Here is a 27,848-nt window from a genome sequence, read left to right on the forward strand (position 1 = left end):
CACAGGACAATGCACAGCAAAATGGCTACTGAGAGCAGCAGATGCTGAACAGTTGGTATCTACAAAAGGACAGACATGGATTTGCAAAAGACCTGGGTAAAGAAACTCACAGTGGAGTCTCCCTGCCCTCCTTTCATTATTGGTACTCTGATGAAATCACATAGGAGTTATGAAGAGCATATAGGGAAGACTTGCTGGGGTGGCAGGTTAAGTAGGAATCCACAGAGCTGGGTTGTCATGACAGCAGCTGAAAGTATGCAAGAGATGTATAGATCCTGGGTGTTAGAACAGCAAGGACTACAAATAAGATTATCAATACATTTTTAAACACCAAGAAGCATACACTACATCTCATTAATGAAACACAGATTGCACAATAACTGTTTGCACTGGTGAAGGTGCACGAGGGTCCAGGACATACACAGAAAATCTGTACTCATTAAAGACTGAGAAAGCACAGGTTCTCACAAACTTGTCATGCTATACATAATAGGAAAAAAGTGACATGCACTCTGGTGGACCAACACAGTCGAGTCTCAGCTGGAGCTTGGAAATTCACCACATGAGCTCCGTTCCATTTAAAAGCAAAGTAAAACAGCGGAAACTCAATTTCAACAACCCCTTACGTTAACTCTGCAATCAAACGGATTTGGATCATGCAGCAACTCGGTAACTCATCCCGGCTGAGAGGAAGGAACTTCCTGTCAGAGAGAAGTTACTCCCTGAAGTGTCTGAGCTTATCTGCAGCAGCATGCCCGGCTCCCCAGCACAGGCAGGCTGCAGGTGCTGACATGCTGGGCAAGACGGTCCTGGCAGGTCACTTCTGAAGGCAGTGTGGCACAGGGTTCAAGACAAACACTGAACAAGAGTGGCCAGGGATGGGAATAAAACAGGCCCTTGTTGGACACTCTTGCAAGGAAGCTTGGGAGGCAGAGGGAGGATGGGAGTAACAGGTGTTTATGTGATCTGTTCAAAACTCTGGGAATTTGATGTGGTGGATTACTCAGGGACTCGGGATGTCTAACACTGGGTGATCTTCACGAGTCATTACAAAGCAAGGACTCTGAACGGTATGAGACCAAAGTAGCGTTACAAGTGCCTGGCACGGGGAATGTACAGGTACACCAGTGTTCACAAATCCAGGACTCGCACACAGGGCTCTTACACTGGGTACTCACCATCCAGCACTGGTGAAGGAGAGGCCCGCCCTCATGCCGAACACACGGACAGCGAGAGGCTGCCTAGTGGAGGGGTCCCAGTAAGGACAACTGGTGAAACTGAGCGAGGAGGGAGCTACTCGGGGGCTGCTGAACACAGCCCACGAGCGGGGAGAGGGCACTGCCCACGGAGCCTGCCACAAAGGCGGCCGCTCGGAGCAGGGCGCTGCTAGAGGTGTGAGGGATCACGGGGGAGATGTCACCAGCGGGCCCCGGGAGCGACGGGCCGAGAGGGGCCGGGGAGGAGTCACGGAGCTGGCGGGCAGCGCGGCGCTCCCCGGGGCGAGCCCGGCGCGGGAGGGCAGCGCGGCTCCCGGGGAGCGGGGGCGCCCGCGGGCCGGGCCCGGGGACAGGCGTGGGGCCAGGCGAGGACAGCGGCCGGGCGGCGGCAGCGGGGAAGGTGCCGGGCGGGAGGCGGGAGCCGGCGGGGAGGGAGTGAGGGAGGGCGCCCGGCCGGGGGGGAGCCGGGCGGGACGGGCGCGCACGAGGCGCCCACGCGGGCGGTCGCGCCGATACTCACTATGGGTCGTTGGTGAAGCGGGGGCTCCGCGGGGGCTGGTATCCGTACAGGTGACAGTAAAGCACATCGAAGCAGAAGCAGCACATCTCGGCCGACACCACCATCTTCCTGCAGACGGGCCCGCCGGAGCCGGGGGAGGCGAGCAGCGAGGAGGCCGGCGGGGAGAGGCCGGCGGGGCCCCCGCCGCAGCTGGGCGGCAGCGGCGGGGACAGGGCGCAGCCGGCGGCGCCCCCCGCTAGCCCCCCGATGCCGTTCAGGCGGGGGCCCCCCGGCGGGGGCAGCGCCCCCGGCTCGCCCCCCGCCGCCGCCGCCCCGCCGCAGTGGGAGCCGCCGCCGCCGCCACCCGGGCCGCCCGAGCCCGAGGGAGGGGAGCTGGAGAGTTTCTGCTTCTTCACCCCGCAGCAACCCGCCGCCATCTTGGAGCCGTCTCCCCCCACGCAGCGCTTCCGACCCATGGCGGGGGGGCCGGCCGGCCGGCCGGGGGACGTGCGGCGGCCCGCTCCGCCTCCTGCCGCGCCCGCTTCGCCTGCACGGGGAGGGGGCGGGAGAGGGGAGGATGAATGAGGAGCGGGAGGGAGTGGAGGATCGGCGGGGGAGGGGGGGAGGAAGAAGAGACAGAGAGAGCTGCGTTAGAGCGACCCGGTGAGCGGCCCCGGCGGCCAGGGCCGGGCCTGAGGGGGCAGCGCGGCCCGCAGGTGTGGCGGCCTTTCCCCTCCCCTCCACACGCCAAGCCGCCCCTCTCGCCTTCCCCCCGCGCTTTATCTCCTCCTTCTGCCAGGGAAGTGGAGCAACTCCACCTCGCGTGCTAAAAAAAAAAAGAAATAAAAAAATAAAATAAACCCACAAACCCGAGCTCTGCAGGCGCCGCACGGCAGGAGCAAAGCCCTTGAGATGGTTAAAAACACCCCGCTAAATAATTCAAGTGACCTGAAATGCCTTTCTCTGGGGAAGAGAAGGGGAGGGCTGTGTTGGAGCCGACAGGCTGGGAGCCTGGAGAGAGTGCTTGGATGCCGCTATTAAGCATGTAATCGTGATGGCTAAAAGCCAGGAGCTTTATATGTATATATATATAAAATATATCTTTTTTTAATTACAGCTTTGGCAATTTCCAACCAGTAAATAGCAGCTCGGAGCATAGGCCCGCAGCTGCAGAGCCAGCAGCCATGACCCGGTGAGACCACGGCGCTGGGTGCGGGCAGCCCGGCAGGGACCTCTAGGGAAGGGAAGTCCAGAGGAAAAAGGATGTGAGTTCTGCTGTTCTCCAGAAACCAAAAATTAAGCTTATTAAGGAGAGGAAATGTGTTTTATATTACTGCTTTACATTAGCCTCACATGTAGATATCTCTGAATGGAGAGACTTGCAAGCAGCCACAAAGTACTTCAAAATCTCTAAGTATATTTAGAAAATAACACCTCACCCGTCGGTGTTATGCAGCCATCTCTGGCATGGGATGTAACAGCTGTTTAACATAGACTAGCAACACTACAGTATCAAGGAAGACAAGGGGGTGAGGACTGCCGCACAGAGTTAAAATAATATCACAAGTTTACAGAGACAGCTGTTACAGAAGCTGAAATGAAATATACAGAAAGATTTCAGTTTCAAACTACTTGGAGACTCAGTTTTACATTTCTTGATGGAAATGGTTTCTCCAGCATCCTCATATTAATTTTCACAGCATCTTAAATTATGTTTCTGAAATCACTAGATCTCCTATACTAATGGGTTAAAAGGCCCTTTGGAGGTTTCTGTCCAAATACTGGGTAAACTCCTCTTGCTTTGACTGTGATTCATAGCCTGAAGTAAAACAGCTGCAGGGAATAATAGCAAACAGAAAGGAGAATTAGATGGTGTGAAGCAGTCTTTTCCATTTTTAAATGTAATGTTTATGTTTGGAGCTGGCAAATACTTGAGAAGGGAACCCAATTACCTTCCCAAACAATGTTGAAGTTTCTTTCAAAACAAAGACAGTGTTTTCTACTGAGGGATTCATTTGTTTAAAATCAGTTAGCAGTGACACCTTCTGTTGCTTTTGGGAAAATAGTTTCTCCAGGTATTGAATTCTGTCTTTTTCTCTTTTTTTTAACATCCTATATTATTTAACACCAATATTTATAAAAATATTCAGTAATTGCAAAAGCTTACAATTCAGACAGATTAATTGTTCACTCCTCTGGAACAGATATTTGGAAGATTCATTGTAAGGCTCAGAGCTAGGACTGATATCCTTATGCAATATCAAGACGGCTGATAATAAATAGTGATAACTTTTTGATAACATATTATATTGCAAATGGTCCCTGAATGAAAGGGTAAACTAAGTATATTACTTAATCATTAGAAAAACCTTCCTTTTTCCACTTCTGCTGATGTTCTCTGCTGTACTTGCCTATAGTTGTGCTCTTATTTTACCTCAGTGCATGTAATGCATACCAACTGTCTAGGTAAAGACAACAACAAATATCCAAACACAGCTGTGGAAACTAGTGGAATCAGGAAGACAGAATTCTGTTATCAGATATCTTGAAGTAGAGAGAACTGCAGCCTCACAAAATGTTCTTCATAGCTCAATGGAAATTTTCCATTTCTATTTGAAGGAGCATTTATTCTTTGGATAATATGGCTTTGGTTAATAGCAGCATGTTTCATTGGTCCTTTGCTTCAGTAAATTATCAGACTTTAACATTTCTTACTACAAGAAACCCTGAATGTGCTTCTATGCTCTGCTAACTTTAGCAGATTCATTCCTGTTGGTTGATGACAGTGCTGTGCCTCATGGAGTCAAGTGTCCCAAGTGAACTCTGGATGAAAAACAAACTCTTTAGCAGTACCAACAGAATCAGAATGGTTGTGCAATTAGGTCAATGCAATTTAGGAGTGATGTAGCTCTCCTTTATGACTGCAGCTGTTTAGCGCTATTGCTCACCTCGTTCTAAAGCTGCAGTGATTTCAGAAAAGTCACTTGTTACAAGTAGCAGATTAAAATTAATGTTTTAATTTAAAAGCACAGCTTATTATTCTTGAAAATAGCTGTAAGGCTGTAAGTTATTATAGTAAACACAGAATTATTTGCAGAAATATGTTTCTCAGTGATCTGATGCTGCTCTGAAGGATTGCCCTTCTTAAACAAAATAATCAGAATTATAAGTATCTGGGGGAAATGATATCCTGACAGACACAATGTAATTGCTTTTGAATCCGAGGTAAAATTTGCACCGACTGTAGTAGAAGTCAGATTGTTGTTAAGTGGGCCAAAAGATCATCTATGTTTCCCCATTATGTTTCCTACAATCTAATTAGAAGACAATTCAACCAGAACAAGGAAACAATGAGCCAAAATTTGGCTCCATCAGTAAGCAGGAGTGATATAATCCTTGCCTTATTAGTATCAATTCTTTTAATAGGCTCTGGAACAGGTGAGGGATTTTAAAGGGTACTTAAAATAGCACATTTAGGCTGTTTGGCTCCATGTGCACTTCTGCAGGAGTAGTAATTGTTGGTTTAAGTAGTTCTACCTCAGCTAATTGTTCTCTTTCCTGCCCCACCCATTCTGATGTGTTCATGCAGCTGTTTGTGCAGATGTGAGGCAGAAGATCAAGTATAAAAACACTCTTTTCCATCAATTATTTTTCAGCCAAATCAATTCTCCAGTCTGGTTTATCAGAGGGCTGCACAAAAATCTGTGTTGATCTCTTGGAGTGGCTACACAAAATTGAGAATTAATGGCTTTGGGCAGCTGAAGCAGTGCTGGTGAAAAATTAGAAGATGCAGCCTAAAGCAGCATTTCACATATTTATGGGGAAACTGTCAGAAATCACAGAAATACTTGAATTTTAAATAATAGGTAAAGAAAACCAGTTGAGGAAAGATAAAGGCCCTTGAATGGGAAGGAAATTCATTTATGCTTGGGACTGTAGAAAAGTCAGAGCTAAACAATGAAGGAAAGGGAAATAGAAAGTCCTCTTTTCAAAATATAGAATATTCAACTTTCTGAGAACTGAAGGAAATATTATACTACAAATAATTCTGTAAAAAAAAATCCCTTCGAAAATTGAACTATATAAACAGCTAGCATGTCTATGGAGTTGTTAATTACTATTCTAGAGAAAAGGCTGTACATACATCTTCCAAAATTAAATCTTATCTATCTTCCCATCCTAATGAGCTTTTTTTTTGGTGGGCCTGCCATAAAACTGGAAGATTTACATGCTAAAAATTCCTTTGGTCTGAAGAGTTTCCACCCATTGGAGAGCCAGTCTAGGCAACTCTTCCCTTGCTCTGCAGCCTACAAGGCATCAAGGGTGTAGCTAGAAAGAAAGTGGGTTTGCTTGTATTACGTTCTCACATTATTCCCAAACTGGTCTATCACACTCTTGAGGCTCATGTGAGTTTTCCTCAGTATATTCTGCTTAGACAGAATAGAATAATTTCTGTTCTTCACTTACACTCAGTGCCTCAGCTGTCCCCAGGAGAAATTAGATGCAGCCCTGAATCTAGGCCAGAAAGTGTGCACAAAATCTAACAAAGCTAATGAAAGTTAACTTGCACATGTCTGAGAACAGCAATTGTTCCTACCATTTAGAGGCCATATCCTGCTATTGTTCCATATATCAAACCCCTATTGAAGTTTATTCTAAAAAATCTTGTACAAAAAATCATCTCCGGATGTGATAACAGCCAGCAGACAAAAGGTCCTCACATGTTTTTTTACTGGAATTCTGGTCCTGTGTCATATTTTGGACTATGTTATAATTTTACTGTACTGTGAATCCAATCTGTGTTATTTTAAAATTCACATTGTTTTACAGGCATTTTTCACTCCAATGTGAATTTAGAGTTTGGTCCTGTTAAAACCATCTGAGCTTGCACTGTGAAACTGGGCATTAGTTTGGGCATTAAAAAACCCCACAACAAAACAAACAAACAAACACCCCACCAAATAAACCCTCCAAAGCAAACAAGTAAAGCAAACAATAACCATGCATTCTAAACTGTTATTTGTCAAAGTAAATTATCTAGGACTGAACAGTTTCTGAACTAGAGATAAAAGCATTAAGTGTGTCAATGGAGATAGAAAAATTATTTAATTAAAAACCTAAAGTTCAAAGCACTTGTAATAAATGGAAGGTGAGACTAGTAGAAGCTTTTTAATGGAATTCTTTTCAACTAATTCTATGAGCTACAATGTTCCTCAAATATTATGTTAATACCATATCCTATCCTTCTCAATGTATTTTTCCATTGTACAGTGATAAAAGGAGATGTAGCTTATGTAGCTGTATTCTCAATATGAATTCACCATGGCTGCATTGAGGTCAGTGAAGCTACAGTGATTTATGCTAGCTGATACATTAATAATAAGCCTTAGGATATATTTTTTGACATGGCTGTTTGTAGTTAGTCTCCTTCACAAAATGTTTGCCACTGCTGTGGAGAACCTTTTGTATTAATAGCATTTCTCAGTTCTGAAGAGTGAGAGCTTTAAGAGTTGTAAGTTAATTAGAACAATATCAGTGTCTGTTTATCCAGTGCAGTTATACAGACACCACCAATGAACCTCAGCAGCAGTCAACTAGGGCACAACAATTGAGATGTATTAGGAAAAAATATAATAATTCATTTCCAAGTGTATGAGTGGATTAGGAAGATAAAATGCATGGTGATGGTATGCTAAGAATTAAAATCTGATCAGAATTCCACAATTACAAGCCTGCTTATTTCTTTAGCCATCCCAAGGGGCCAGCACTTGATTTTGTATCTCATGTAAAAATACCAATTTGAAACTTTCATATAAATTTAGTTAATGCAAGGAGCAGCAATTTCAGAAAAGAGATGAATGTTAACAGTACCAATTTATTATTAATGATGTTAATTGATGAGGATGACAGAAATGCTCCAGTGTGAGGAAGCCAACAGGCATAAATTCGGATCTTCCTTTTGATATGAGACTATGTTGAACTTCCTTTTTCAAGTGCTATTTAATTTTCTCATGAAATGATTTGATTTCTTCTGGCTGCTGCTTTTGTTATCTTTTTGCACATGTTATCTAGCTTTTGGTGTTAAGGAATTCCACCTCCATTCCTCTAATGTCCATTCTTAGCTCAGGTTCATGCTCCCTTGCTCTGGTATTTTACACAGTTCAGATAGCATTGAAGCTGTCATCTCTCTGTTCCTTTCAAAGAAATGACATATACTGTTCTTTTCTCCAGAGACTGAAGAACTTTTTTCTTTAATCTTTGTGAGCAGTGAAAACTCAGCAAATCCTTCTGCTGCCCTTTATCATTCTCAGTTCTATAAAAGAATCTCTGAATCTTAAGATGGTCAAGGACTACTTCCACTGTTCCAGGTGGAAACATCCAGTCATTTGATATTGGATGGGTTTAGTTTCTCCTAGTATAATATTTTAGCTGTTGTTTTGAAAGTGTGTTCATTAGCAGACTATTGCAGCTTCTAAAAATATGCAAGCAGGGCACTGAAGTATTTTTCCATCTTTGTTATTGTAATACATTACTATTTATCAACTGTATTTTTTTCCTTTCTCCCTAGAATATCAGCCTTTTTTATACTCAATGCCTAAATTACTTACCCTTATATCTTCAAGTTCTGATCAGTACATGTCACCCTGAATGTTATGTTGATCCTCCTTTCTGTGACTGGTTTGATAAAATCACCACTTATGTCACTTTGTTGCACTTCTCTCTTTTTCTGTGCAAAGTAAAAACTGACAAATGCCGGTGTTTTGCCATAAAGGTGCTGGTCCTTCAGCACTATGAACTGCTAAAACCACTGAATATATTGTCTTAAAAGAGACTTGCTGTAAATGGAGTGTTATTTAAGAGCAGCTGTTACCCTCTGTGGCAAAAAGCCAGCAGGGCTCTGGAAAAGCCCTTGTCATTGCAGTTGTTCCTTTCCTCACTGGCACCACCAGTGTGGCTGAGGCTCACCCTCACCCCTATCTGCTTTCACTTATTCAGCCCTGCAAATTCTTCTTTTCTTTCAAGTGGGTAGGAAAAGCCAAACAACTCATGAGCACCAAATCCTAACTCTTGTATCTTTATGGAGGGGACTAACAGTCCTGAACCCCAACTTCTGCAAGTTTCTGAATAAAATTGGATCTGTTGGAACTGGTGGAATTCAGTGCCTGACTTATTCATAGCTACATTTTCATTAGTTTTATTGCTTTCTTTCTGTAGAATTCTTGTTCTCCAATACATTTTCTCATTTCTTTCTGTTACAATAGTCAGTTTTCCTTTCAGACATGTATAAATCAAATTACTCCAGCGAGGTAAATAGAATTTCACTGTTACAGAATGGTGAGTTCAAACCCAGGCCTTTTAAACTGGTAGGTCCCCTTGTAAATTGATGAATGATTTCTCAGTTTCTAGGTCACCTGAGCTAGCCTCTGTTTTCAAGGAAAGTGATATTTTTCTAGATCAATAGCTATCCCCACTAAACTTTATGTCTTCCCATTTTTCTTATCTCCCACATTTGTATTCTCACTCTAGGGAAGGGCCTTCAAGCTGCCTGCTGGTGGTGATAATTTCTGTCATAGTTGTTTAATGTATAAAATAAACACATTGCATTAATTTTGAGTAAAAAGCAGCTGGTAAACATGCAAGCTTCAAAAGTCTTACCTCTCTTGTGTACTTTTCCTTTCATTCACTAATTCTGATATTCCTTTTTCACATTATCCATATAACTCAGTCTGCCATTACAGCAAGTAGAAGTAGACCTTTTCTTTATTAACATGATCATTATTTAAATGAAGTAAAACGTATTTTAGAAAATTAATATAAATACTATTTCTTAAACTATGAAGGAAGTCATAGAATTCAGGAAGCATTGTTGCTTATTATGTTTCCTGCTAAATATTATAAAAGGTGAAGTTACAGTTTTCAACATCTAGAAATATCTGTGATAATCAAGACTTGTGTCTGAGCTTTGATTTGCATGTTTGTTTTTCTCAGTGGTTTCTTCATAGTTAATATTCTAATAATCTACTGACTGCCAGAGATTGCACAATAATAACATATTTTGATTTAAATACCATACATATGATTTGAGGAAACTATTATTTCCATTCCTAATACCAAAAAACATATCCTTGTTACTTAAAGTGAAAAAAAAAGAACATCTCTCATTGTGTATTTTCAAGTAAATGTATAAGTTTTTTGATCTACAGGCTCCAATTATAAATGAGATTCTGGGTTTATTACCATCTCCCTTGAAACTGCATCTCAATAATAATTAATTTGTTTTGATTAGCATTTCTGAAGAGCATTTCAAGATTGGAAGTATCCCTGTGACACAGTTGTTGAGAATACTAGTGCAGCATGTCAGATCTAAGGCACTGAAATATTTCAGGGCTATCTGTACATGGGGTAGGTCTTTCCAACTAATGCTCCATTTAGATTAGGGATATAGAAGAAATTCGAAAATAATTTAATAAAAAATCCTATGTGTTTAACTCTTAAAAAAATCACATAAGAATTTGAATTCTCTGTTTTTCTATTGCTTACTTTGTGGTTGTTTTCACAGATCAAAGTCCAGCTGTCCAGTGTCATCACATTCAGATTCTGCCATGACCTGTAAGTCTCTCACCTGTAAATTTTCTATTGCAATAGAACAGCTGCCTGAAAACTGCTGTGGAATACTGAAATATGTCTTTCAGTGAACTATCATTAAACAATATATGTTGGGTATGGCTTGTCTTGTTATGCTAAATCCATGTAGTTCAGACATGTACACTTATGGTATAATACATCTGCTTTTTAAAATACCAGCTTATGATAATCTCATTCATTGCATTTTAAATGGAAGGCTCACAGCTTATCAAATCTACTTCTCTTTCTAGAGGTACCCTTACTCTAAAACTAGTTCTCTTTCTAGTTAAATCAGAATGAAAGTTATCAAAGGAAAATATTACATTTGCCCTTTGATGAACAATTACCAAGCATTACATGCTCAAAGTAAAAAATGGATAACATTTTATTTTATGAGTCCACTAACTAATAGTGAATTAGAATAAAACTCCCATGGGAACATATTTGACATTCACATGAATAACAAATGAGTTCATTATGATCCCCTGCTTATAAAAAAAATGGGAAATGAATTCATAATTACTAAGCATTTAAAAGTAACATTCCCCCAAAAGATAAAACCTTGTATTAAGTACCCAGCTGTGGTTCAGCTGCAGGGCTTTAAAGAACCTGAAATGAAGTGGTACCAGAAATGATTTGGTCATTTGCCACATTGTTTAACTACTCGGTTGCCAAAATAATGAAGATTTGAAAGCTAGTTAATGCCTTTGAATTAATTCTGAAAGTTTGAGATTAATCTTGCTTCCAAAGCAGAGAATACAGATTAGATACATGGTGCATGAAAGGATTATGCTGGGTCTATGTATAAAGAGGAGGATTACAGCACATATGGCTACTGACATGTACTCATGTTGTAAGTGCCTGTGGGCATCTCATTTGAAATATGTATTAGAGTTGAATTTTGTTGGGGTTTTTTGTTGATATATATGTGGTTTTATATATGATAAATACCATCCAGGACAGTTATTTTGCTAGAAGTGACATTCTCAAATACTTGCCAGGCTGTCACATTAGCATACAGCTCACAGCCAGTCAGGAAACATGAATGGAACCTCTGCTCTGCCTTGTGATGACACTAATAGTACAGGGTCCCAAAGTTTGCCTTGTCTGCCAGGCAGAGAGGGAAATAAAAAATTCTGGGAACAAAGTCAAGAGAGCAGCGTAGAGAACTTGCAGGGGAAGAGAAGGGGATAAGTAAAATACTTTCTTTGTACTACCTGCACCAAGGACATAAACAGAAAAGGATGAGAAGTAGACCAAGTTAAGGCTGTTCTAAGTGCTGTCAGCACCACAGAGATGCAAAATTCTTGTGCCCCCAAATTTTACATAGATCTAAATAACATTGGTGGAGTGAAGAAGATAGTTATCTTCTGTATAAATATTGACCCCATGGGTAGCCCTCCTTGGTTATCCAAGGAGTAGAGAAATAATGCCATATGAGACATATTAACATCATGGCTATAATGCCATATTCCTTTTCCCAGTATAGAGGTAAGGAGATGTATGAAAGACCTTGTGTACATGCAGATTTTAAAGTAACATTGCTCCCACATTTTTCCAAGCTCCCTTCTCCTTAGCAACAGCCAAGTCTCTAACACAATTGTGTTGCCATTGACTATGTTGTCATGCTGATCAGGAGGGGAAAAAAGCCACATCAGATGTGCTCATGTTTTATTTTACTCAGAGGGCTGAAGCTGCAGTCTGCTATTGGGTGGACTCCATGAGACCTAGGCTGTGGGCTTGAGAGAAAGTGCTGTAAAACCAAAAAGTGCAGAGCAGAGAGGAAGTGGGAGGGAAGGATCTCAGGATTGTGGAGGGTGAGGGACATGCTGCAGAGTCATGAAAATGGTCATGAAGATTAGAAATTTATTAACCATAACAGAATTCTGTAAGATAATAATGTACTTTCCTAGTCCACTAATTTAGTTGTTACTACTGGGAAAAATTAATCAAAATATCAGAAAAACCGTTTGTACTATACTAAGCTCGTGGAAGAATGTGGGCAATTATTTGAGAAACTGTTAAATGAAGATAAAATTATGTCCTTCTGCTTTGGAACAAGAATTACCAGATGAGCTTTAGAAATTGCATCACTGCCAATGGAAGAATATGATTTATGCACTGCTGAATTACATTTCTTTTCATTTTAAAAGTCTTGGTTCTGTCTGATTTAACTTCTGATTTGATCTGTGTGGATAGAGTTTGGATGTATGTCTAGGCAATAGGGCTGAGCTGATGCTTCAGAGGGATGTGAGAAATACCCAACCTAAATGCAATAGATAAAAACAAAATGTGTATCAGAGAAACTAATTGTGCATCAGGGAGACTAACTCCTTCCTGAGCCCTGTGAACTGCTGGGGGAAGAATGTGCTTTGATTGGGATTATTGCCTTAATGGAGACCTTCAATTCTTATGGGCCTCATGAGGGCAATGCAGGAAAGCTGTTCTGTGATGGATGAAGTGAGGGGTATGAACTCTTGTATTCATACAGTCACATCATACATGAGCCTACATTTCAAAGAATTGGGAGATAATTAAGGAGATAAGCCATGACTGCTAATTATGCTACGTACAGCTCTTTTTCCTTGATAGATAAATCCAAGTTTGGAGATTTGTTTGAAGGTTTTTTGTTTGGTGGGTTTGTTCTGGCTTTTTTCCAAGCTAATACATTATGAATCTATTGCTTATAAAACGCGTAAAGTTTCTATTTTAAAACATTTAACATCTGTCAGAAAAATAGTTGTTTATATAGCCTTTAATATTATAATGTATATATGTTGTCAATATTTGAGGTAATCATTATTATAAACAAGAGCACAATAAGAGAAATTCTGTGATGGTTCTCCAAATGATGAAAAGGGAAAGTGTATGTACTTTTTATTTATAAAAGTCAGATTATATTATCTTACTGTAGCCACTTTAAAGGAAGACAGTTTGCTTTCAAAATGTTGGATAAATCACACAAGTCACTATCACGTCGTGACTTCTCCAACAATATGCTCCCTCACAAGGCCACTGCTGATCCTCATCCAACATCAGTGTGCAAAAAATTGGCATGACATACCTTATCAGGTAGGTTTCTGTTCATTACCACCACATTAGGTTGCATATAAGCTATTCCAATGTTTGCTTGTAATTTGCTAGGTGAAACAGGGTGGCCTCTTGCACCACCCTTCTCTGGAAAAAGGGAATTCATGAAATTCGTAGAAAGCTGTAAAATTAGACACTTCTTTCACATCAGAGAACTGTGGTCACTAGGATTACTTTTGGAAAATTAAGAAAGGAAAAGTGGTAGAAAGAATTGATTCTTGTAAGGGGTGAGTCCTGACTAACATAATGAGAGGAACAGCCATCTCTGAGAAGAAAGGGAAAATCCATACAAGATTATTTTTTAAAGGAAACAGGTACAGTTGTGAGGAGATATGAATAATTTATAAAGAATAAAGTCTAGGCTTCAGAATGTACTTACAATAACACAAGTCTTAATCTGAATCCCCTCAATTTGTGGTATGGTATCTTGCAGCAGATAGCAAAACATGCTTGTTCTAAATTTTATGAAACAATAATTATAGTAAGTAAATGCAATTGGCAGTGGTTGAAATACTAATAACACACTGCATTTCAAACATTTCTTTAAATTGACCTCAGCCTCTTATTCTACTGCTAGAGACAAACCTCACTCAAATTGCATTTTTCTACTGCTGGAATGTTCTGACATTTCATTTTGGTACCAAAATTAGGTGTAATTGCTAATAATTTATTCACCAGAAGGTTTGCTATTAACAGCTTTGATTATGTCAGATGGAGATTAAAAAATAGTTCTGTTACTTACAAACTGCTGTGCAAATTTGATCTGCTTTATTAGATGTCATTATCTCATAAGAATTACATGAGATTCTTCTCATAGCAGAGAAAATAACCAAATATAATATGGGACTTATATGAATTTTTGGATTTTAATTGACAGAATCTTATTTATATCTATTATATCTGTAATATACTATAAGCTTCCTGTTTCACTTTCAAGTAATGTTGACATAAACATTCATGCCAAGAAAGGAATAAAGCTTGTGAGTGTAATATATATACATTCTGTATATTTAGCAGAAAACATGTAAGGAATTTTAAAATTTATTTTTAATTTTGCATTACTCCATGCAGTGCTTTTGGCTGCTCTGATTCATAATGTTGAGAACTCAGAGACAGGTTTATTAGGAAAACACATATATCCGCTGCATCTCTACACTGTATTAAGTAGTGTAAGATCTCTTCTTAGCTCTTGTGAAGATGTGCTGTTTGACATTTTAAAGAGATTGAAGTATGTGAGTAGCTCTAAGCTATTCCTTTTAGATACTGTTTTGATAATTGTCTTTATCTTTATGACATAGCTCACTGATCGTCAGTTTTATTTGTTTCAAAGGATGAGGGGACGTCTCTTAAAATGTGCTATTTCTACTTAAAAAAATGAAAATAATAAAAAGATAAATAATTGCACATCATAAAGTTCAAGCTACTTGCTGGCCTCTGGATGGAACTCCTTCCTTGTGCACAGCATTGCCCTTTTTCAGTGCTTGGAAATGTACAATACACTACTTTGTAGCCACCACAGAAAAGATACAGAGAATCCAATTAGTTTCTTTCCCTGTGTAATTTAGGAGTTACATTCATTAGGTGATTAAAATTCAGATAGATCCATAATTACATTTATTAACATACAAATTCATTTACATTTCTTATTTATGACCTTGCACATTGCTGCTTGATCACCAGTGGTAGAAGAAAATGTAGTTATATGTTAGTTTATAATGAATTTGTTCTTGCTGGTAAGCACTGGAAATGTGATGCAATGTTTTAATTTCAAACACTGCAAGAGAATTTTAAATCCAAGTAATTTATTTATTATAGCAAGCCTCCTGGAAATTTTTACTTTCATTTTTTAGTTCAAAAACTAGAATTTATTTATTCAAAATTTTTACTGATTTTCCTTCCCTACACATGAAAATTAAATGCAGAGATTTAGTGTTTTAGATCATGTGCTTTCAGACAACTGCATACATGCATCTATCTACATGTTAAAAACTCAGTAAATATGCTGCCTTTTTCAGAGAAAAAAAATCTTAAGGAAATAGACATTTCTCTTCCAGAGGTAATTTCACAGCTGTGGGGGTTTGCTTTGTTTTCCTAATGGTATTCTGCAGGGATACTTGGTTGGAGTTCTATGCAAGGATTTCTGCAATCAATGGAAAGGTCATGCGCTTTGAACTGAGGTCTCAGGCATGGGAGAATCTATTCACTTGTGTGTCAGAGCCAGGCCAGAAAAAGGAAGGAAGGAGAAGGGTCTCAGGTGTCCATGGTTCAAATCACCTGCTCTCAGCACAGATTAGAGATGTGACTGAAGAGCAGGGCTTGGGATCCATCATAACCATCCCATTTTTCCCTCATCAGTATGCCAGGACATGAGTGCAGTGGTAGGTGCAGGAGCCAAACCCAAGAGTGTCCAGAGCTGCTGTGACAATGTGTGGGTGCAGTGTGGTTTGCAGTGCCCAGGTGCTGTGAAAATCTGAGGGTTCAGTGTGGCTTGCAGTGCCCGGGTGCTGTGACAATGTGTGGGTGCAGACTGGTTTGCATGGCCCAGGTGCTGTGACAATCTGACGGTGCAGTGTGTTTTGCAGTGCCCAGGTGCTGTGACAATCTGAGGGTGCAGTGTGTTTTGCAGTGTGTTTCGCAGTGTGTTTTGCAGTGCCCGGGTGCTGTGACAATCTGAGGGTGCAGTGTGGTTTGCAGTGCCCAGGTGCTGTGACAATGTGTGGATGCAGTGTGTTTTGCAGTGCCCGGGTGCTGTGACAATCTGAGGGTGCAGTGTGTTTTGCAGTGTGTTTTGCAGGGTGCGGGTGCTGTGACAATCTGAGGGTGCAGTGTGTTTTGCAGTGTGTTTCGCAGTGTGTTTTGCAGTGCCCAGGTGCTGTGACACTCTGAGGGTGCAGTGTGTTTCGCAGTGTGTTTTGCAGGGCCCAGGTGCTGTGACAATCTGAGGGTGCAGTGTGTTTTGCAGTGTGTTTTGCAGTGCCCAGGTGCTGTGACAATCTGAGGGTGCAGTGCGTTTTGCAGTGTGTTTTGCAGGGCCCAGGTGCTGCCGAGGGCTCCTCTGAGCAGGGAGCAGCCCTGGCAGCTCGGCCGGGGAAGCCCTTCCCGCAGGGCCGTGCCAAGGGCTCGCAAGGGCACAGCTCCGCCTGCTGCTGAGCTGGCTTGGCTTCCTAGCGCTGCCAGAGTGTGGTACAGGCCATGCTGCATGGCTGTGCCTCTGCAGGCTTTGCTGCATAACTTCTAGCTGACTGGAGAGGTAAAAATAATCCCTGACATAAATCAACTTCATTCTGCCTCAGGACATAATTTAAATACCTTCTCCTGGGTGTTCTTCTCTTTTTATAAAAGCAGCAAGTTCACTCTCCAGCCTTCACACTCTAATTCTAGAAAACATTTCACGAGGGACTGCCACAGTGAAGGTAGAGCTACTGCTGCATGTGGATACAAGGAATATCAGCTAGGGACACAGTGGTGGGAAATGGAAAGGTATTTTAGAAAGCCTCTTGAGTATTTCCTTTCCCAAGATTCTAGTGCCAAAATGATGCTTGAATATTCATGTCTTTATGAATAGAGGTAAATACAGCTTAAATTTATGAATAGAGGTGGACAAAAATTTTGAATGATTTTTAAATTTTAAATTAGAATAACAGATGTTTGAAAAGACTGGGATCATTCTTGAGATTAGGTTGAGATAAAATTGTTTAAACTGAAATATAGAAAAAATATGAAATATTTTCTTAGTTTTTAAAGGAAATATCTTAACATGCTGAAAATAAAGTTTTTCATCTTTTGAAATGAAAATACCATTTTCCACTTCCAAGTTAATATAAACTGAATAGTAAAATATGTGTATTTTTAAAAAAATCACAAAACATTTTATTTTTAATTAGATGTAATATTTCAGATTTACCTCAAATGGAAATTACTGGGTTTTTGTTTAAAAAAAAAAAGGAAAGTATTTTGTGCGTTCTGTATAAACTGAGTTTTGTGCTTCCTTGTCGCTGACATTTTCATTTTGTTATTGAACTGGAAGAAACTTCACTTGCTCGATTCTGTTTATGAAATCATCACGAGACCCTGTCCTGGGAGTTTTTAGGTGACCTGTGTGTTTTCAGGTGACTGTCAGTGTATGAGGGTGTAGCTCCTCCCTGTGCTGTGCCAGTGCTGGACCTTGTGCCTTGCTGCATGCTCTGCCTGTGCTTTACTCTAAATCCTTGGGACAAAAATACAGTGGGTAGAGATCTGTGATTTCAGCAGGCTGTTCATGAAAAGCAGGATCTCTTAATTCTAGTGTGATTGTGAGATACCTGCATGAGGCTTCATTAGCTCAGCATACACTGTGTAAAAGAGACCTGGTCACAGATCTTTTCCTTCTACTTTGTGTTCCTATTCTTTTCTTTCCTGTTCCTTGTTCTCTTGTCAGCCATCAGTTCATTTCAAATAGATATGATGTTCAAAATTTTCATCTAAAGTTACAGAGCAGGTGATGAGAACTCCAGATGCCCTATCAGACTCTCATTTTCTCAGGCAGGTCTGGGCAATTCAATGGCAGAATCTTCTCATCTGTGGTTCTTCTCCCATTGACGCTCTATAGCTGACTTGGGTGAATGCTTAAGGATTTCAGAAGCTGTTTTGCTCAGTCATTGTCACTCTAACAGTGTCAACCTCTGGAAGCTCAGAAAGCTGCTGCAGTCTTCCAAAAAAGCTTATCAGACCTTTCCTAGGAGAAGTAAAGCAGATGATGAAATCAAGTGTCTCCATTCACATCACTTGAGCATGTAAATGACCACAGATTGGGTATAGGATTCCTGTCTCTTATAGGTAGTTGTTTGGATGTTTGCTTTTTGTTTAGCTTTTAATGTCTTTCAAAGAAAAGCTATTCGGGTTGGTCTAGTAGCTAAAATCTTCAGCATGGAGATGACATTATGGTTAGAGAAAAACTTCTACTAAGAACTTCTGTAGTCAAAACAGCTAATGAGAGTTTGCAATCTGAAGAGACAAAAGTGAGCAAAAAGAGAGAGGGAGTGCTGTCAGTGCAGTTTTACAGATGGAGAAGGGGACAAACCTTGATTCAGAAAAGTATGGAGGCAGATCCTGATTTTTAGCATTACCAAATGTGTACATTTCAACATACTCTGTTTGATCTTGGAAATGCTTTATGCCTACGCATTTCTAATTTTAACTGTTCTGATTTTTTTTACTATCAAAGAGAGGGGCTTTTATAGTTTCTCTTTAAACTGATTTTTTAAATATGCTGGAGCATCTCTATTCTCAGCACAGATTTTCAGTATATTTTCAGCAGTTTTTGTATAGGTGTGTGGGCTCCCCTTCCCCTTTCCTCTCCCCTCCCCCCCCCCCCCCCCCCAATTTTAGTGCAACTGCAGACATCGAGCAGAGAGAGAAGCAGGAAAGGACAGATTTACATACATTGACTGGCAGTGCTGACTTTTCAATACAAAATAGCAGGGTTATTGTACTGCATCAAAGTAAGAGTCAGCCTGGAAGGGATGTTGCATTGACATTGAACTGAAAATATAGGCACAGTGTAATGGATCCTAAAATTGGCTGGACTGTTTCTGGATGCCTGTGTTCAGTATCCATATAAAAATCCCTGTGCACAACATAAGCAGACTAATGAGGTGAGACCTTTTCTTAGTAGTATAATCTTTAAGACAAGTTCTAGCAGTCAAGCAGGAAATCAGAAAAATAAATGGTACATTCAAGCTACTTGTCTTTGTCCAGGGCCCTGGTAATAGTTTGAATTGAATGATACAGCACGTGAAGAGGTTTATTCCTCACTAATGCCTTGACACACTCTAGTGGCAAAAGCTCGCAGTGCCATTTAGACAATGGAGCCCAGTTCATTTCTTTCCTTTTTGATATGAAGCAATAGTTACCCTGGATGAAAATTTAGTTGATCAATATTGAAAGTAACCTGGCAGCTCAGAAACTGCCATTCAAGTCCTGTGCTTTTATAAAAGTTACATTTCTTCTTTATATTTTATATATAAAATACTGAATCAGGAATTTTGCTTGCTTGACATTTGTACAGAGTTTTGAGCAACACACCCTGACCTGAGTCATTGAGGCATGGCCATGATATTTATGCAATATGTGGAAGTCAGTAAACAGCACCTATCCACAAGTCCTCAACACTTACCTTTTAATAGTAATGGATACGGATCTTGGGCAACCTCATCTTTTAATCAACCATCATTAAATGCTAAATCAATAACCACATTAAAAATGTATTTCTAGATAAGCTTTAAAACCAGTGGTTTTAAAGTGGTTTTGCTTACTGAACTTATCATAAATGATTCACAGTTTTGTCTTCTGAGAAGACATAATGGACCCTTTGGCTGTCTCAGTTCTCTCTTCATTTTTACTTCAGGCTATGCTGTGGCAAAATCTCTCTGGTAATGCAGTGAAGAATTTAAATATAGACTTTATCATCACAGTCCAACCTATGGTGAAGTGTTTTCTCCAGAATCAAGAATTTTCTCTGGCAGTACTTTCGGGTTGACTGTGAGCTAGTACTGATCCTCTTGCCTCATTGCTGATACCATTTGAGCTGAAGGAGGATGGAATATCTGTCTGTGTTTTACTGCAATTTACACACTAACATGACTCAAGTATTTCATTTAGGACAACTCAAAATTTCCCTTCCTCACCAAGATTTGCTGTTTTGAAACTCTCAAATAGCTGTGTCACAATGAAAACAAAAATCCCATTTTCCACAAAACAAAAACATAGAAGCACCTCTTTCTGGTTTAATGTTAGAATTTCTCATTGCTGCTTAAACAATACAAGATTACGTGTATCTACATGTATCTGCTTGTTCATTAATTCTCATTATTGTCTATTTCAATGATTCCTTCTTTCTTCCTTGGGTGTTACTTTTTTGTTATCTGGGCATAAAAGAGCCACATAGATATTTTAGATTGGCTTTTGCTGCTGTGCCTCTGAAGTTTGTTAATTTTTTCTTAATAATTTTTTTCTTTATATGGGAAAGTAATTCTAGTAAAAGTAAACGTAAATGTACTATCTAAATGAAGACCGTTATATGAAAATATGCCTTTCCCACTCTCTGGAGGTTCTTGCTTTGGATTTAAAAGTGAGTGCTTTTTAGGCTGGTGCAACTCAATCATAAATATTGGGAAGATGCTGAGTAAAAATTAGAGCTGGAGTGAACAAGTAAATCTCTTATTGAAGTCAAAGGGAATACTGCCAATTTACACTGGGAATGAATTAGACCTTGGTTTTTTTTGCATCCTCATTTGACCTGTTGTCCTCAAATACCATTGTCAGACTAGATCTATCATAAATTTCTAGTTATGTCATATTAATTATGTCATTATTAGTGATTAGATCAGCTTTAGAGGGTTTTTTTATTCTTTGTGCTGTTGCCAAATTCCATGGCAAGCTATGAATTAGTGGAGTTCTGAATTCTTTTTTCTTGTGGAATGGACAAGGTACTTCCAAGACCAGGAACCTGTTGTGCATACAAATTTATCTACATATATTTAGGCAATACATTATTTTTTCTCACTATTCTGTAGGGATATAATTAGCCATGGAATGGCATTTACCATTCTCTGGTAGCTGTGCTATCATGAGATCCATGCTCCTGGTTAGCAGAGCTGAAAGGGACTAACTTTGGGAACACTTCACTGCTTGCTCAGTACAGCAGCACTGGTCAGTGTATGCCTTGTGCATCCTAGATTATGAGTATTCCTTTATGTAAGACCCCATTTTGATCTCAGCCCTAATCCAAGCAGAATTAACCAAGTCATAAGAAAAAACAAGGCAGCAATGGATGAGTGAGCATCCAAGAACACCACCTTGAAAGATACAATTGCTTGTATCTAATGCGACATCAGTTGTTCACTGGATGTCTGGGCTTTGTAAAGATGCAGCATCCACTGAAGCAATAATCAGTGGTGAACTTTTCAACTTTTGATAATTAATGTGCTTGCTTTGTCCATTTTTGCATTTTAAAGTAATGCCAGATGACTCTGTAATTCAGTTTTGCATCTAGGTTAGACTCCCTTACAAACAAATGAACATCTGAGTATTGCATGTCAGTCCCTTAAAAGTCCCCTCAGGGGCTGCCTTAATGGAAGGATTTTTTTCTTTCCTTAAGACACAAAGGATTAGAACTGCAGCAGAGAAGTTATTTTCTACAGAAAATTTGATTAGTTTCAATGGACAACAAGCAAAAAAATTAACTAAGCGTATAACTAACTTGATTAGCTGTGGGCAAGTCATCTCAGCCACATGGAGGATTTCTATCTTCTGGTGCAGTCAAATGAATATGACTCTCTTGCACTCAGAACCAGTTTAGATTAAAAAAAAAATACAGATCTTTTGACTGCCAGTGTAATAAAGGAGTTTGGTTGATAGATTCTTCCATCTGTTATGCCCAGACCATACTTGCAGTGCACATTTTACTAGCTGTGTAATCTGCTATTTCTTTGCATGGTGCAAAATTAGGCTTCCTTCTTTCTTCCCTCTCCCTTGGACAGTAAAGAACTTTATATAAAGCCTCAGATAAAGGTGTTTTGGTCTGTGAGATGACAAACTGTTTTATGTGGCTGTGGTTCCATTATTTTAGTTCAAGGAGGTTTTCGTTTGGAAGTGTTAAATAGTTCTTCTTTCTGTTTGCTTAAACACTTTGTTATCTTTATGAAAAAGGAGAGTTTATGGTAAAATTCACAGAAATATATTATAAAAGTGCAGAAGAGAAGCCAGTGTATTTCAATTTAAAAATTCTGTCAAGTGACTCATTTATTTGACCCATGACTCTGCAAAGTCACTAGATAGACAAATGCATTATGCAGATAGAGAACTGGAGACAGAGGTTATGTGATGCCCAAGGCCATGCAGTGAGTCAAAGCTGAGCCAGGGCGAAGTTCCCATTTTAGTGTGCCTATTAATAACACCAGCACAGACAAACTACATTAAAGAACTAAAACTGGGGGCTATGTGATGTCAGCGTGCTCTGCAAGACTGAGATATTGTTTGTTTCCATCTATCTCTAAAATGGTGAAATTATTAGATATAAATATGATTGGATCAATATCTTATCGGAAGGCTTTCTCATACTTAAGGATAGTAGTCTCTTTCCTCCCTCCTGACTGAGACCTTTTGTTTTTATTTGCCAAACATAAAACCTTCAAATTTTGAGTACTGACAGGTTAATACTGTGTCTGGCCTCAAAAAGGACAGTCATAACATAAAAGATTTAGGGATCAATGTGAGGCAGGGTAATGAGAGCCAAATTTTACTTGCATTTTCTATCCTTGATAAAAGTAGTATTTATATTTAGTAGACCATTCCTGCATGGATATATATAATATTCTTTGAGTTTTTATATTTTATCTAGCTTTAGATAAAGTTAGTGGCTTCAGTTACTAACAGGACATGGCAGAGGAAAAGATGTTGCATAATAAGTTGTGTAAGTTGGAGTTAGGAGCTGCTGTATATCATTAGTATCTGCCAGTGACTTTAACTTAGTGACTTGGACTTTCAATTATAAATATAACTTCTGGGTGCCTTTGCTAGTGATTCTCTTTCTTATGATTGCTAGCTTGATCATTATATGTAGTAAAACAAAAGTCAATCAAGCATCAGCAAGATTATAGAAATATCCACGAGAACTGACTAAAGGGTTGACATGTTTGATGGGGACAGCTAAGGAATCCATTGCAGCTTTATTTAATTGAAGCCAATGTCTAGAAATGCCAAAAGGTGGTAACAGGGATTATATTTAATTTGCAGCGTACAAAGCATTATCATGGAAATTCATGTAACATTAATGACAATGGTCAAATCAACTTGATTTTCAAAAAATAGAGGAAAAACTTAACCTGGAAGTTAATTTTTGGTTCTTATTTACACTTAAAATACATTCAAAGTACCCTAATCTATACAGTCTCATAACAGATTTCCAAGATTCTTCAGAATTTCAACAGCTGCCAAGATTGCTCCATTCATTCTTCTTTAAGTGCTAGTTTTATTTGAGTATCTGAAAGAGGCTGATGTTACTGAATTTGTTATCTTAATCTTTGTACAGAGAGAGAAGTGATGTCAAAAGGAGCAACATTGCTAATGTAAGTTATGGCACCTATCCATTCATCACACCCTGAGACTGATTTGTATCTTACTTAAATTAACATGTATGACAGTGACCTAGAAACAGTCCAGGAGCGATTATAATGTTGCAGCAACTGGCAGAAATAGACATTGCTTTTGGTAATTGATCAATTCTTCGTCATAAAAACCTGATAATTAGGTTTCTTGCTCCCATCTCACTGCTTCATTGTATTCTCCAAATTCTAATTGCTATGTTTGATTTATATCTGTTTGTTCTTGGGCCAACATTTTCATACATCTTAAATAATTAATCTCCATGATGATGTCTTTACCAATAGCTTTCATACTCCTGCCTCATTGTTATGATACACATTGATCTTTCTGTGTTGTGAGTGACAAAAACTATCTGATGTTTTAATTAGGGACTGACCCATACTTATAGGATGCCATCAGTGCTGTACTGTCTCTAGTATCTCTGTCTTTAATGGTGTACTCTAATATGGTTTTGTCTTTTTCTTGGCTGTTTTACACTCAGAGTGTTAGGTGGAAGCAGCTGCACTTTTGTTTGTCTCCCTGTCTCTCTGCACAGTCCTCCAGGATGTCTGTTACCTCTCCATTCATTCCTCTGTTACTTCCACCCTGCTGTCCAGGCCCTGTAGCCTCTCTCTGAGCCTTCCCAAGCAGCCCTTATTACCTTGGTGCTTCTCTAACTCTTATTAGGCTCAGGTTTAGGTTGAAGTGAGATCCAGAAGTGGGCCAAGGCCTACTCCAGCTGTGGGATGATGTGGGAAGAAATGGAGATGGGAGGATTCAAGAGAAACAGGCTGCAGGGCATTCTCATCCTGCTGTTGCCATCTGGGAGAGGGCTGGGGGGTGCTGGTGCTGCCAGGGTTCAACAGCTCTGGGGAGACAATGCCCAGCTGCAAGGGCTGCCCAAGCAAGGCCTTCCTGCCTCCTCACGTACAGGTCTGCAGCCTCTCACCTCAGCTGCCCCTTGGCTGCTTATTCCTGCCTCCAATGAGACCTTCATTTCCTACTACATTTTTTCTTATTTCTGCAATTCTGTGTTATTCCTCCTCTAAACCGATGCTGCCTCCCAACATACACCAGCACACCACTAAATTTGTCAGTTTTTTGTTGCTCTGTATGACTATTAAAATTCAGACCCAGTCCTTGAGGAACTTTTACTATTCACTCTTTGTTGATGATTCCTCTTTCAATGCAGTCCCTCAACTGGATTTAATAGAATTAATTTGGTGCAAAGTGACAGACAGGAAAAATTAAACTGTCCCTTCAATTTTAATGAAGGGCTCAGCCATCTGATCAGATTGTTGCAGTGTAGTAAGTTACTGCATGTTAGTGGGGCCATTGAAACAATGGGTGCTTTTAGTCTAGCCAATTGCAGAGTAGTACAGGACCAAGTAACCTTTTCTAAACTGATTTTTAAGCTGAAATTGTAGTGTAAACGTAAAAAAACCAAGCAAGCGGAATGGAATATAACTGGCCAATTACCATGGCTGTGTTCATGTACAGTATCGTGTTGCAGCTTTAGTGTGTCTGAGAATGTCGCTAAAATTAGAGGGACCCACTTCTGTGATATTCTGAGGAATAACCAAGTTTTTGACTCATGTTCTGACTCTAAAACAAGTGTTTCTTTACATCAGCATGGGTTCCACTTCAGCCTTTGCTGTTATTGATATCCATTAGTCTTTTTTATGTTCTGGTTTCTAGGCAAGGATCATCAAGTGCAAGTTATGCAGTGCTGCTGCTGAATTATAAATTAGTTCATTTATAGAGTAAAGTAATTTTTAGTATCTTGTGTGTGCCTGATTTGGTATATATGCACGCCAAAAAACGAGTGTATTAACATAGTAAGAGTGTATGCTCAGTTGGGAAGGTCTGGAGAGTTCCTAATCTTTATGGTCCATATTCCTCCTCTAACAAAGACAAGGTTTTAAATTTCCAGAGAATTCCTGTATGCAACAGTTTGTTTTCAAAAGAAACAGTTATGTGTAATCTGTTTTTTCATTATTCAGATTATTTCCTTTCTGCACACCTCGTGATAACAAGCATTGTCTTTTTAATAATAATTTTTATCAGTGGCACAATTTAGGACAACATTTTCTAAAATGAGCCCCAACAAGCACCACGTGAATGGTTTTCTGTACAAGTATAATTCCTGTATTGGGTTTATCTCACTGAATTCCCAAAAGACTCAATTCTGCACAGACCTGTCGTGTTCGTGAAACTTCCTTCACCTGACTTCTGTTTGTGCTGAGAGCAACATTGGTTTTTTGAGAGAGAAATGTGTGATCTAGCTTTACATGTGTGCTCTGTAACTTGTCTAATGACATAACAGTTTCTCTGTTAACAGTAAACAATTGAGTGCTTTGCTAACTTTTACTAAAACACATCCATCTTTCCTCTTGTGGTCTCTGAGAAATGTGCTGAATCTCAGGATTTCAAGCAACCTGAGTACTAACATTTGGGATTTGGTATAAAATTGAACTGAAGATTAAAGGATTGATACCTATTTATCATTCAGCTAGTTTAGTATCAGGGATTTCAGTGGAACTGAGGCAGACTCACGAGCTGCATGAGAGACCCAGGCTCAGGTATCAGCCTTATGTTCAAAGCAACATTGACCATATAACAGAAATTGCCTCAAAATTGTTAGACTTTTAGAAATAAAAATACCACCTTCAGAGCCTGATCCTGAATCTACTAAATCCAAAGTACATTAATAGATTGAAATTCCACCATTCTTGCAGGGGTTACTTGGTGCATTTCTGTGAGCAAATAAAATAACTGCATGATAAAATTGAGTCATTTTTAGTAAAGCTCTGGCTGCTGCATTGGTTTTATGCTGTCAATTCCTTTGTAGTGTTAGTGTACTGCTCCAGCAGCCTCAAGGTATTAAAGCAGAGCCAGAGCACAAGACAGGAAGGCAATGTATAAAGCTGTAAATCATCAGGAGCAGGGCTTTTTTATAACATTTCCATCTACCGTACATAAAACCATTCCCTGATTTGAATAATTTGCTGAGCTAAGTACCAAAATTAACAATATACCTTCAACAGGGAAGATCAGGCAATAAAATATCCACAGTTTCAATCAGGATTGCAAATTACAGATGTCCAAAAGATAGTAAAATGTAAAGAAAAATCCCAGACCCCTAGAACTGATCAAAATTAGTGTCAGTCATTGATTTCTAAAACACACAAAGAGACGGTGAGTATAAATGTGTTACTTACAAGTGCTGAGGATTTTAGGGAATGAAAATGGAGCCCGGGAGCTGGAGACTGCCTGCCATGCCAGCAGTGTTGATTTGGAAGCGATGGACACAAATAAACATTCAGCAAAGCTTAAAAAGCTGCAATGCAAGGCTAGCCAAAAGTGTCCATGTCCTTACCGTGCTGTGGCTGGCAGGCAATCCGTGTCTGGGAGCCTTCAGTCCCTCTAATCAGGCTCCAGGGATTTTGTTTGCAAGAAAGGTTGTCCTTTAAGTGATGAGTGCAGGAAAACAGAGAAATAAAGAGAAATGAGCAAATTGTACAAGGCAAATAGCTGCAGGTCTTTAGCATGCTCCCTGCGTTTTCCTAAGCTGCATCTGCAGTAGAGAAAATATCCCAAAAATAGCTCAGGCTGCCAATGACTTGCTGAAACCTGAGAAAGAATTGCTGAATTTAAAGATCTGGGTTGCTGTGGGTGTATGATTAAAGTGAGAAATTGCTGGCAGGAAGAACCTAGGATGAAACCACATGCTTAAGGAGTAACTTGTGAGTTCACTGATATCAGAACATGAGCTGACCTCTGATTTCCCCCTCCTCCACCCAATGCCAGTTAACCCTTAAGAGTTCAGAGTGGAAGAAAGTTCTTCAATATCAGATGGAAAAGGAAATATGATCCAAAAAAAACCCTTCTTTCACCTGTAATGTATTGACAATATTTTGCAGCAGCGCCATATTTCCAAAATTTCATAGCAGTAAAGGAAGCTGAGGTTTTGCAGATCTCTGACTTCTGGAAAGCTCAGACTGGTGTAGGGTGTAAGCTAAATACTCACTTAAAGTTGTTTGTGTTTCCACAGGGTGAAAGGGATTTCAGATAAAGTTTTGAGGGATGGATGGATGGATGGATGGATGGATGGATGGATGGATGGATGGATGGATGGATGGAGGCAGGAAGGAAGCAAACACAACATTTAGGAATTTTTCTGCAAACAGTGACTTAAGGACAAAATGTCAAGATTTGCCAGAGTATTTGGCACAGTCTTGGAGGAGACAATGGCATCTCTGTATGGTGCCCAGAACAAATTACAGTAGCTACTC

General features: G+C 39.8%; 1 protein-coding gene across 2 annotated transcripts in view; it reads right to left on the minus strand.

The window, feature by feature from the left end:
- The window catches only part of AMMECR1 (AMMECR nuclear protein 1), a 97,236-nt gene extending 70,132 nt beyond the window's left edge, over positions 1-27,104 (minus strand). The window contains exons 1-2 of one of the 2 annotated variants that reach the window (XM_058032748.1): positions 26,933-27,104; positions 1,738-2,263 (exon numbers count right to left, since the gene is read on the minus strand). In XM_058032748.1, coding sequence (XP_057888731.1) covers positions 1,738-2,263; positions 26,933-27,104 — 698 coding nt within the window. Of the gene's footprint in view, positions 1-1,737; positions 2,264-26,932 lie in introns of those variants that run through there. The other variant, XM_058032749.1, reaches the window with a different exon arrangement.
- Positions 27,105-27,848: the final 744 nt, after the last annotated feature.

This window comes from Melospiza georgiana, chromosome 12, assembly GCF_028018845.1.
Source record: "Melospiza georgiana isolate bMelGeo1 chromosome 12, bMelGeo1.pri, whole genome shotgun sequence".
Taxonomy (NCBI): Eukaryota; Metazoa; Chordata; class Aves; order Passeriformes; family Passerellidae; genus Melospiza; species Melospiza georgiana.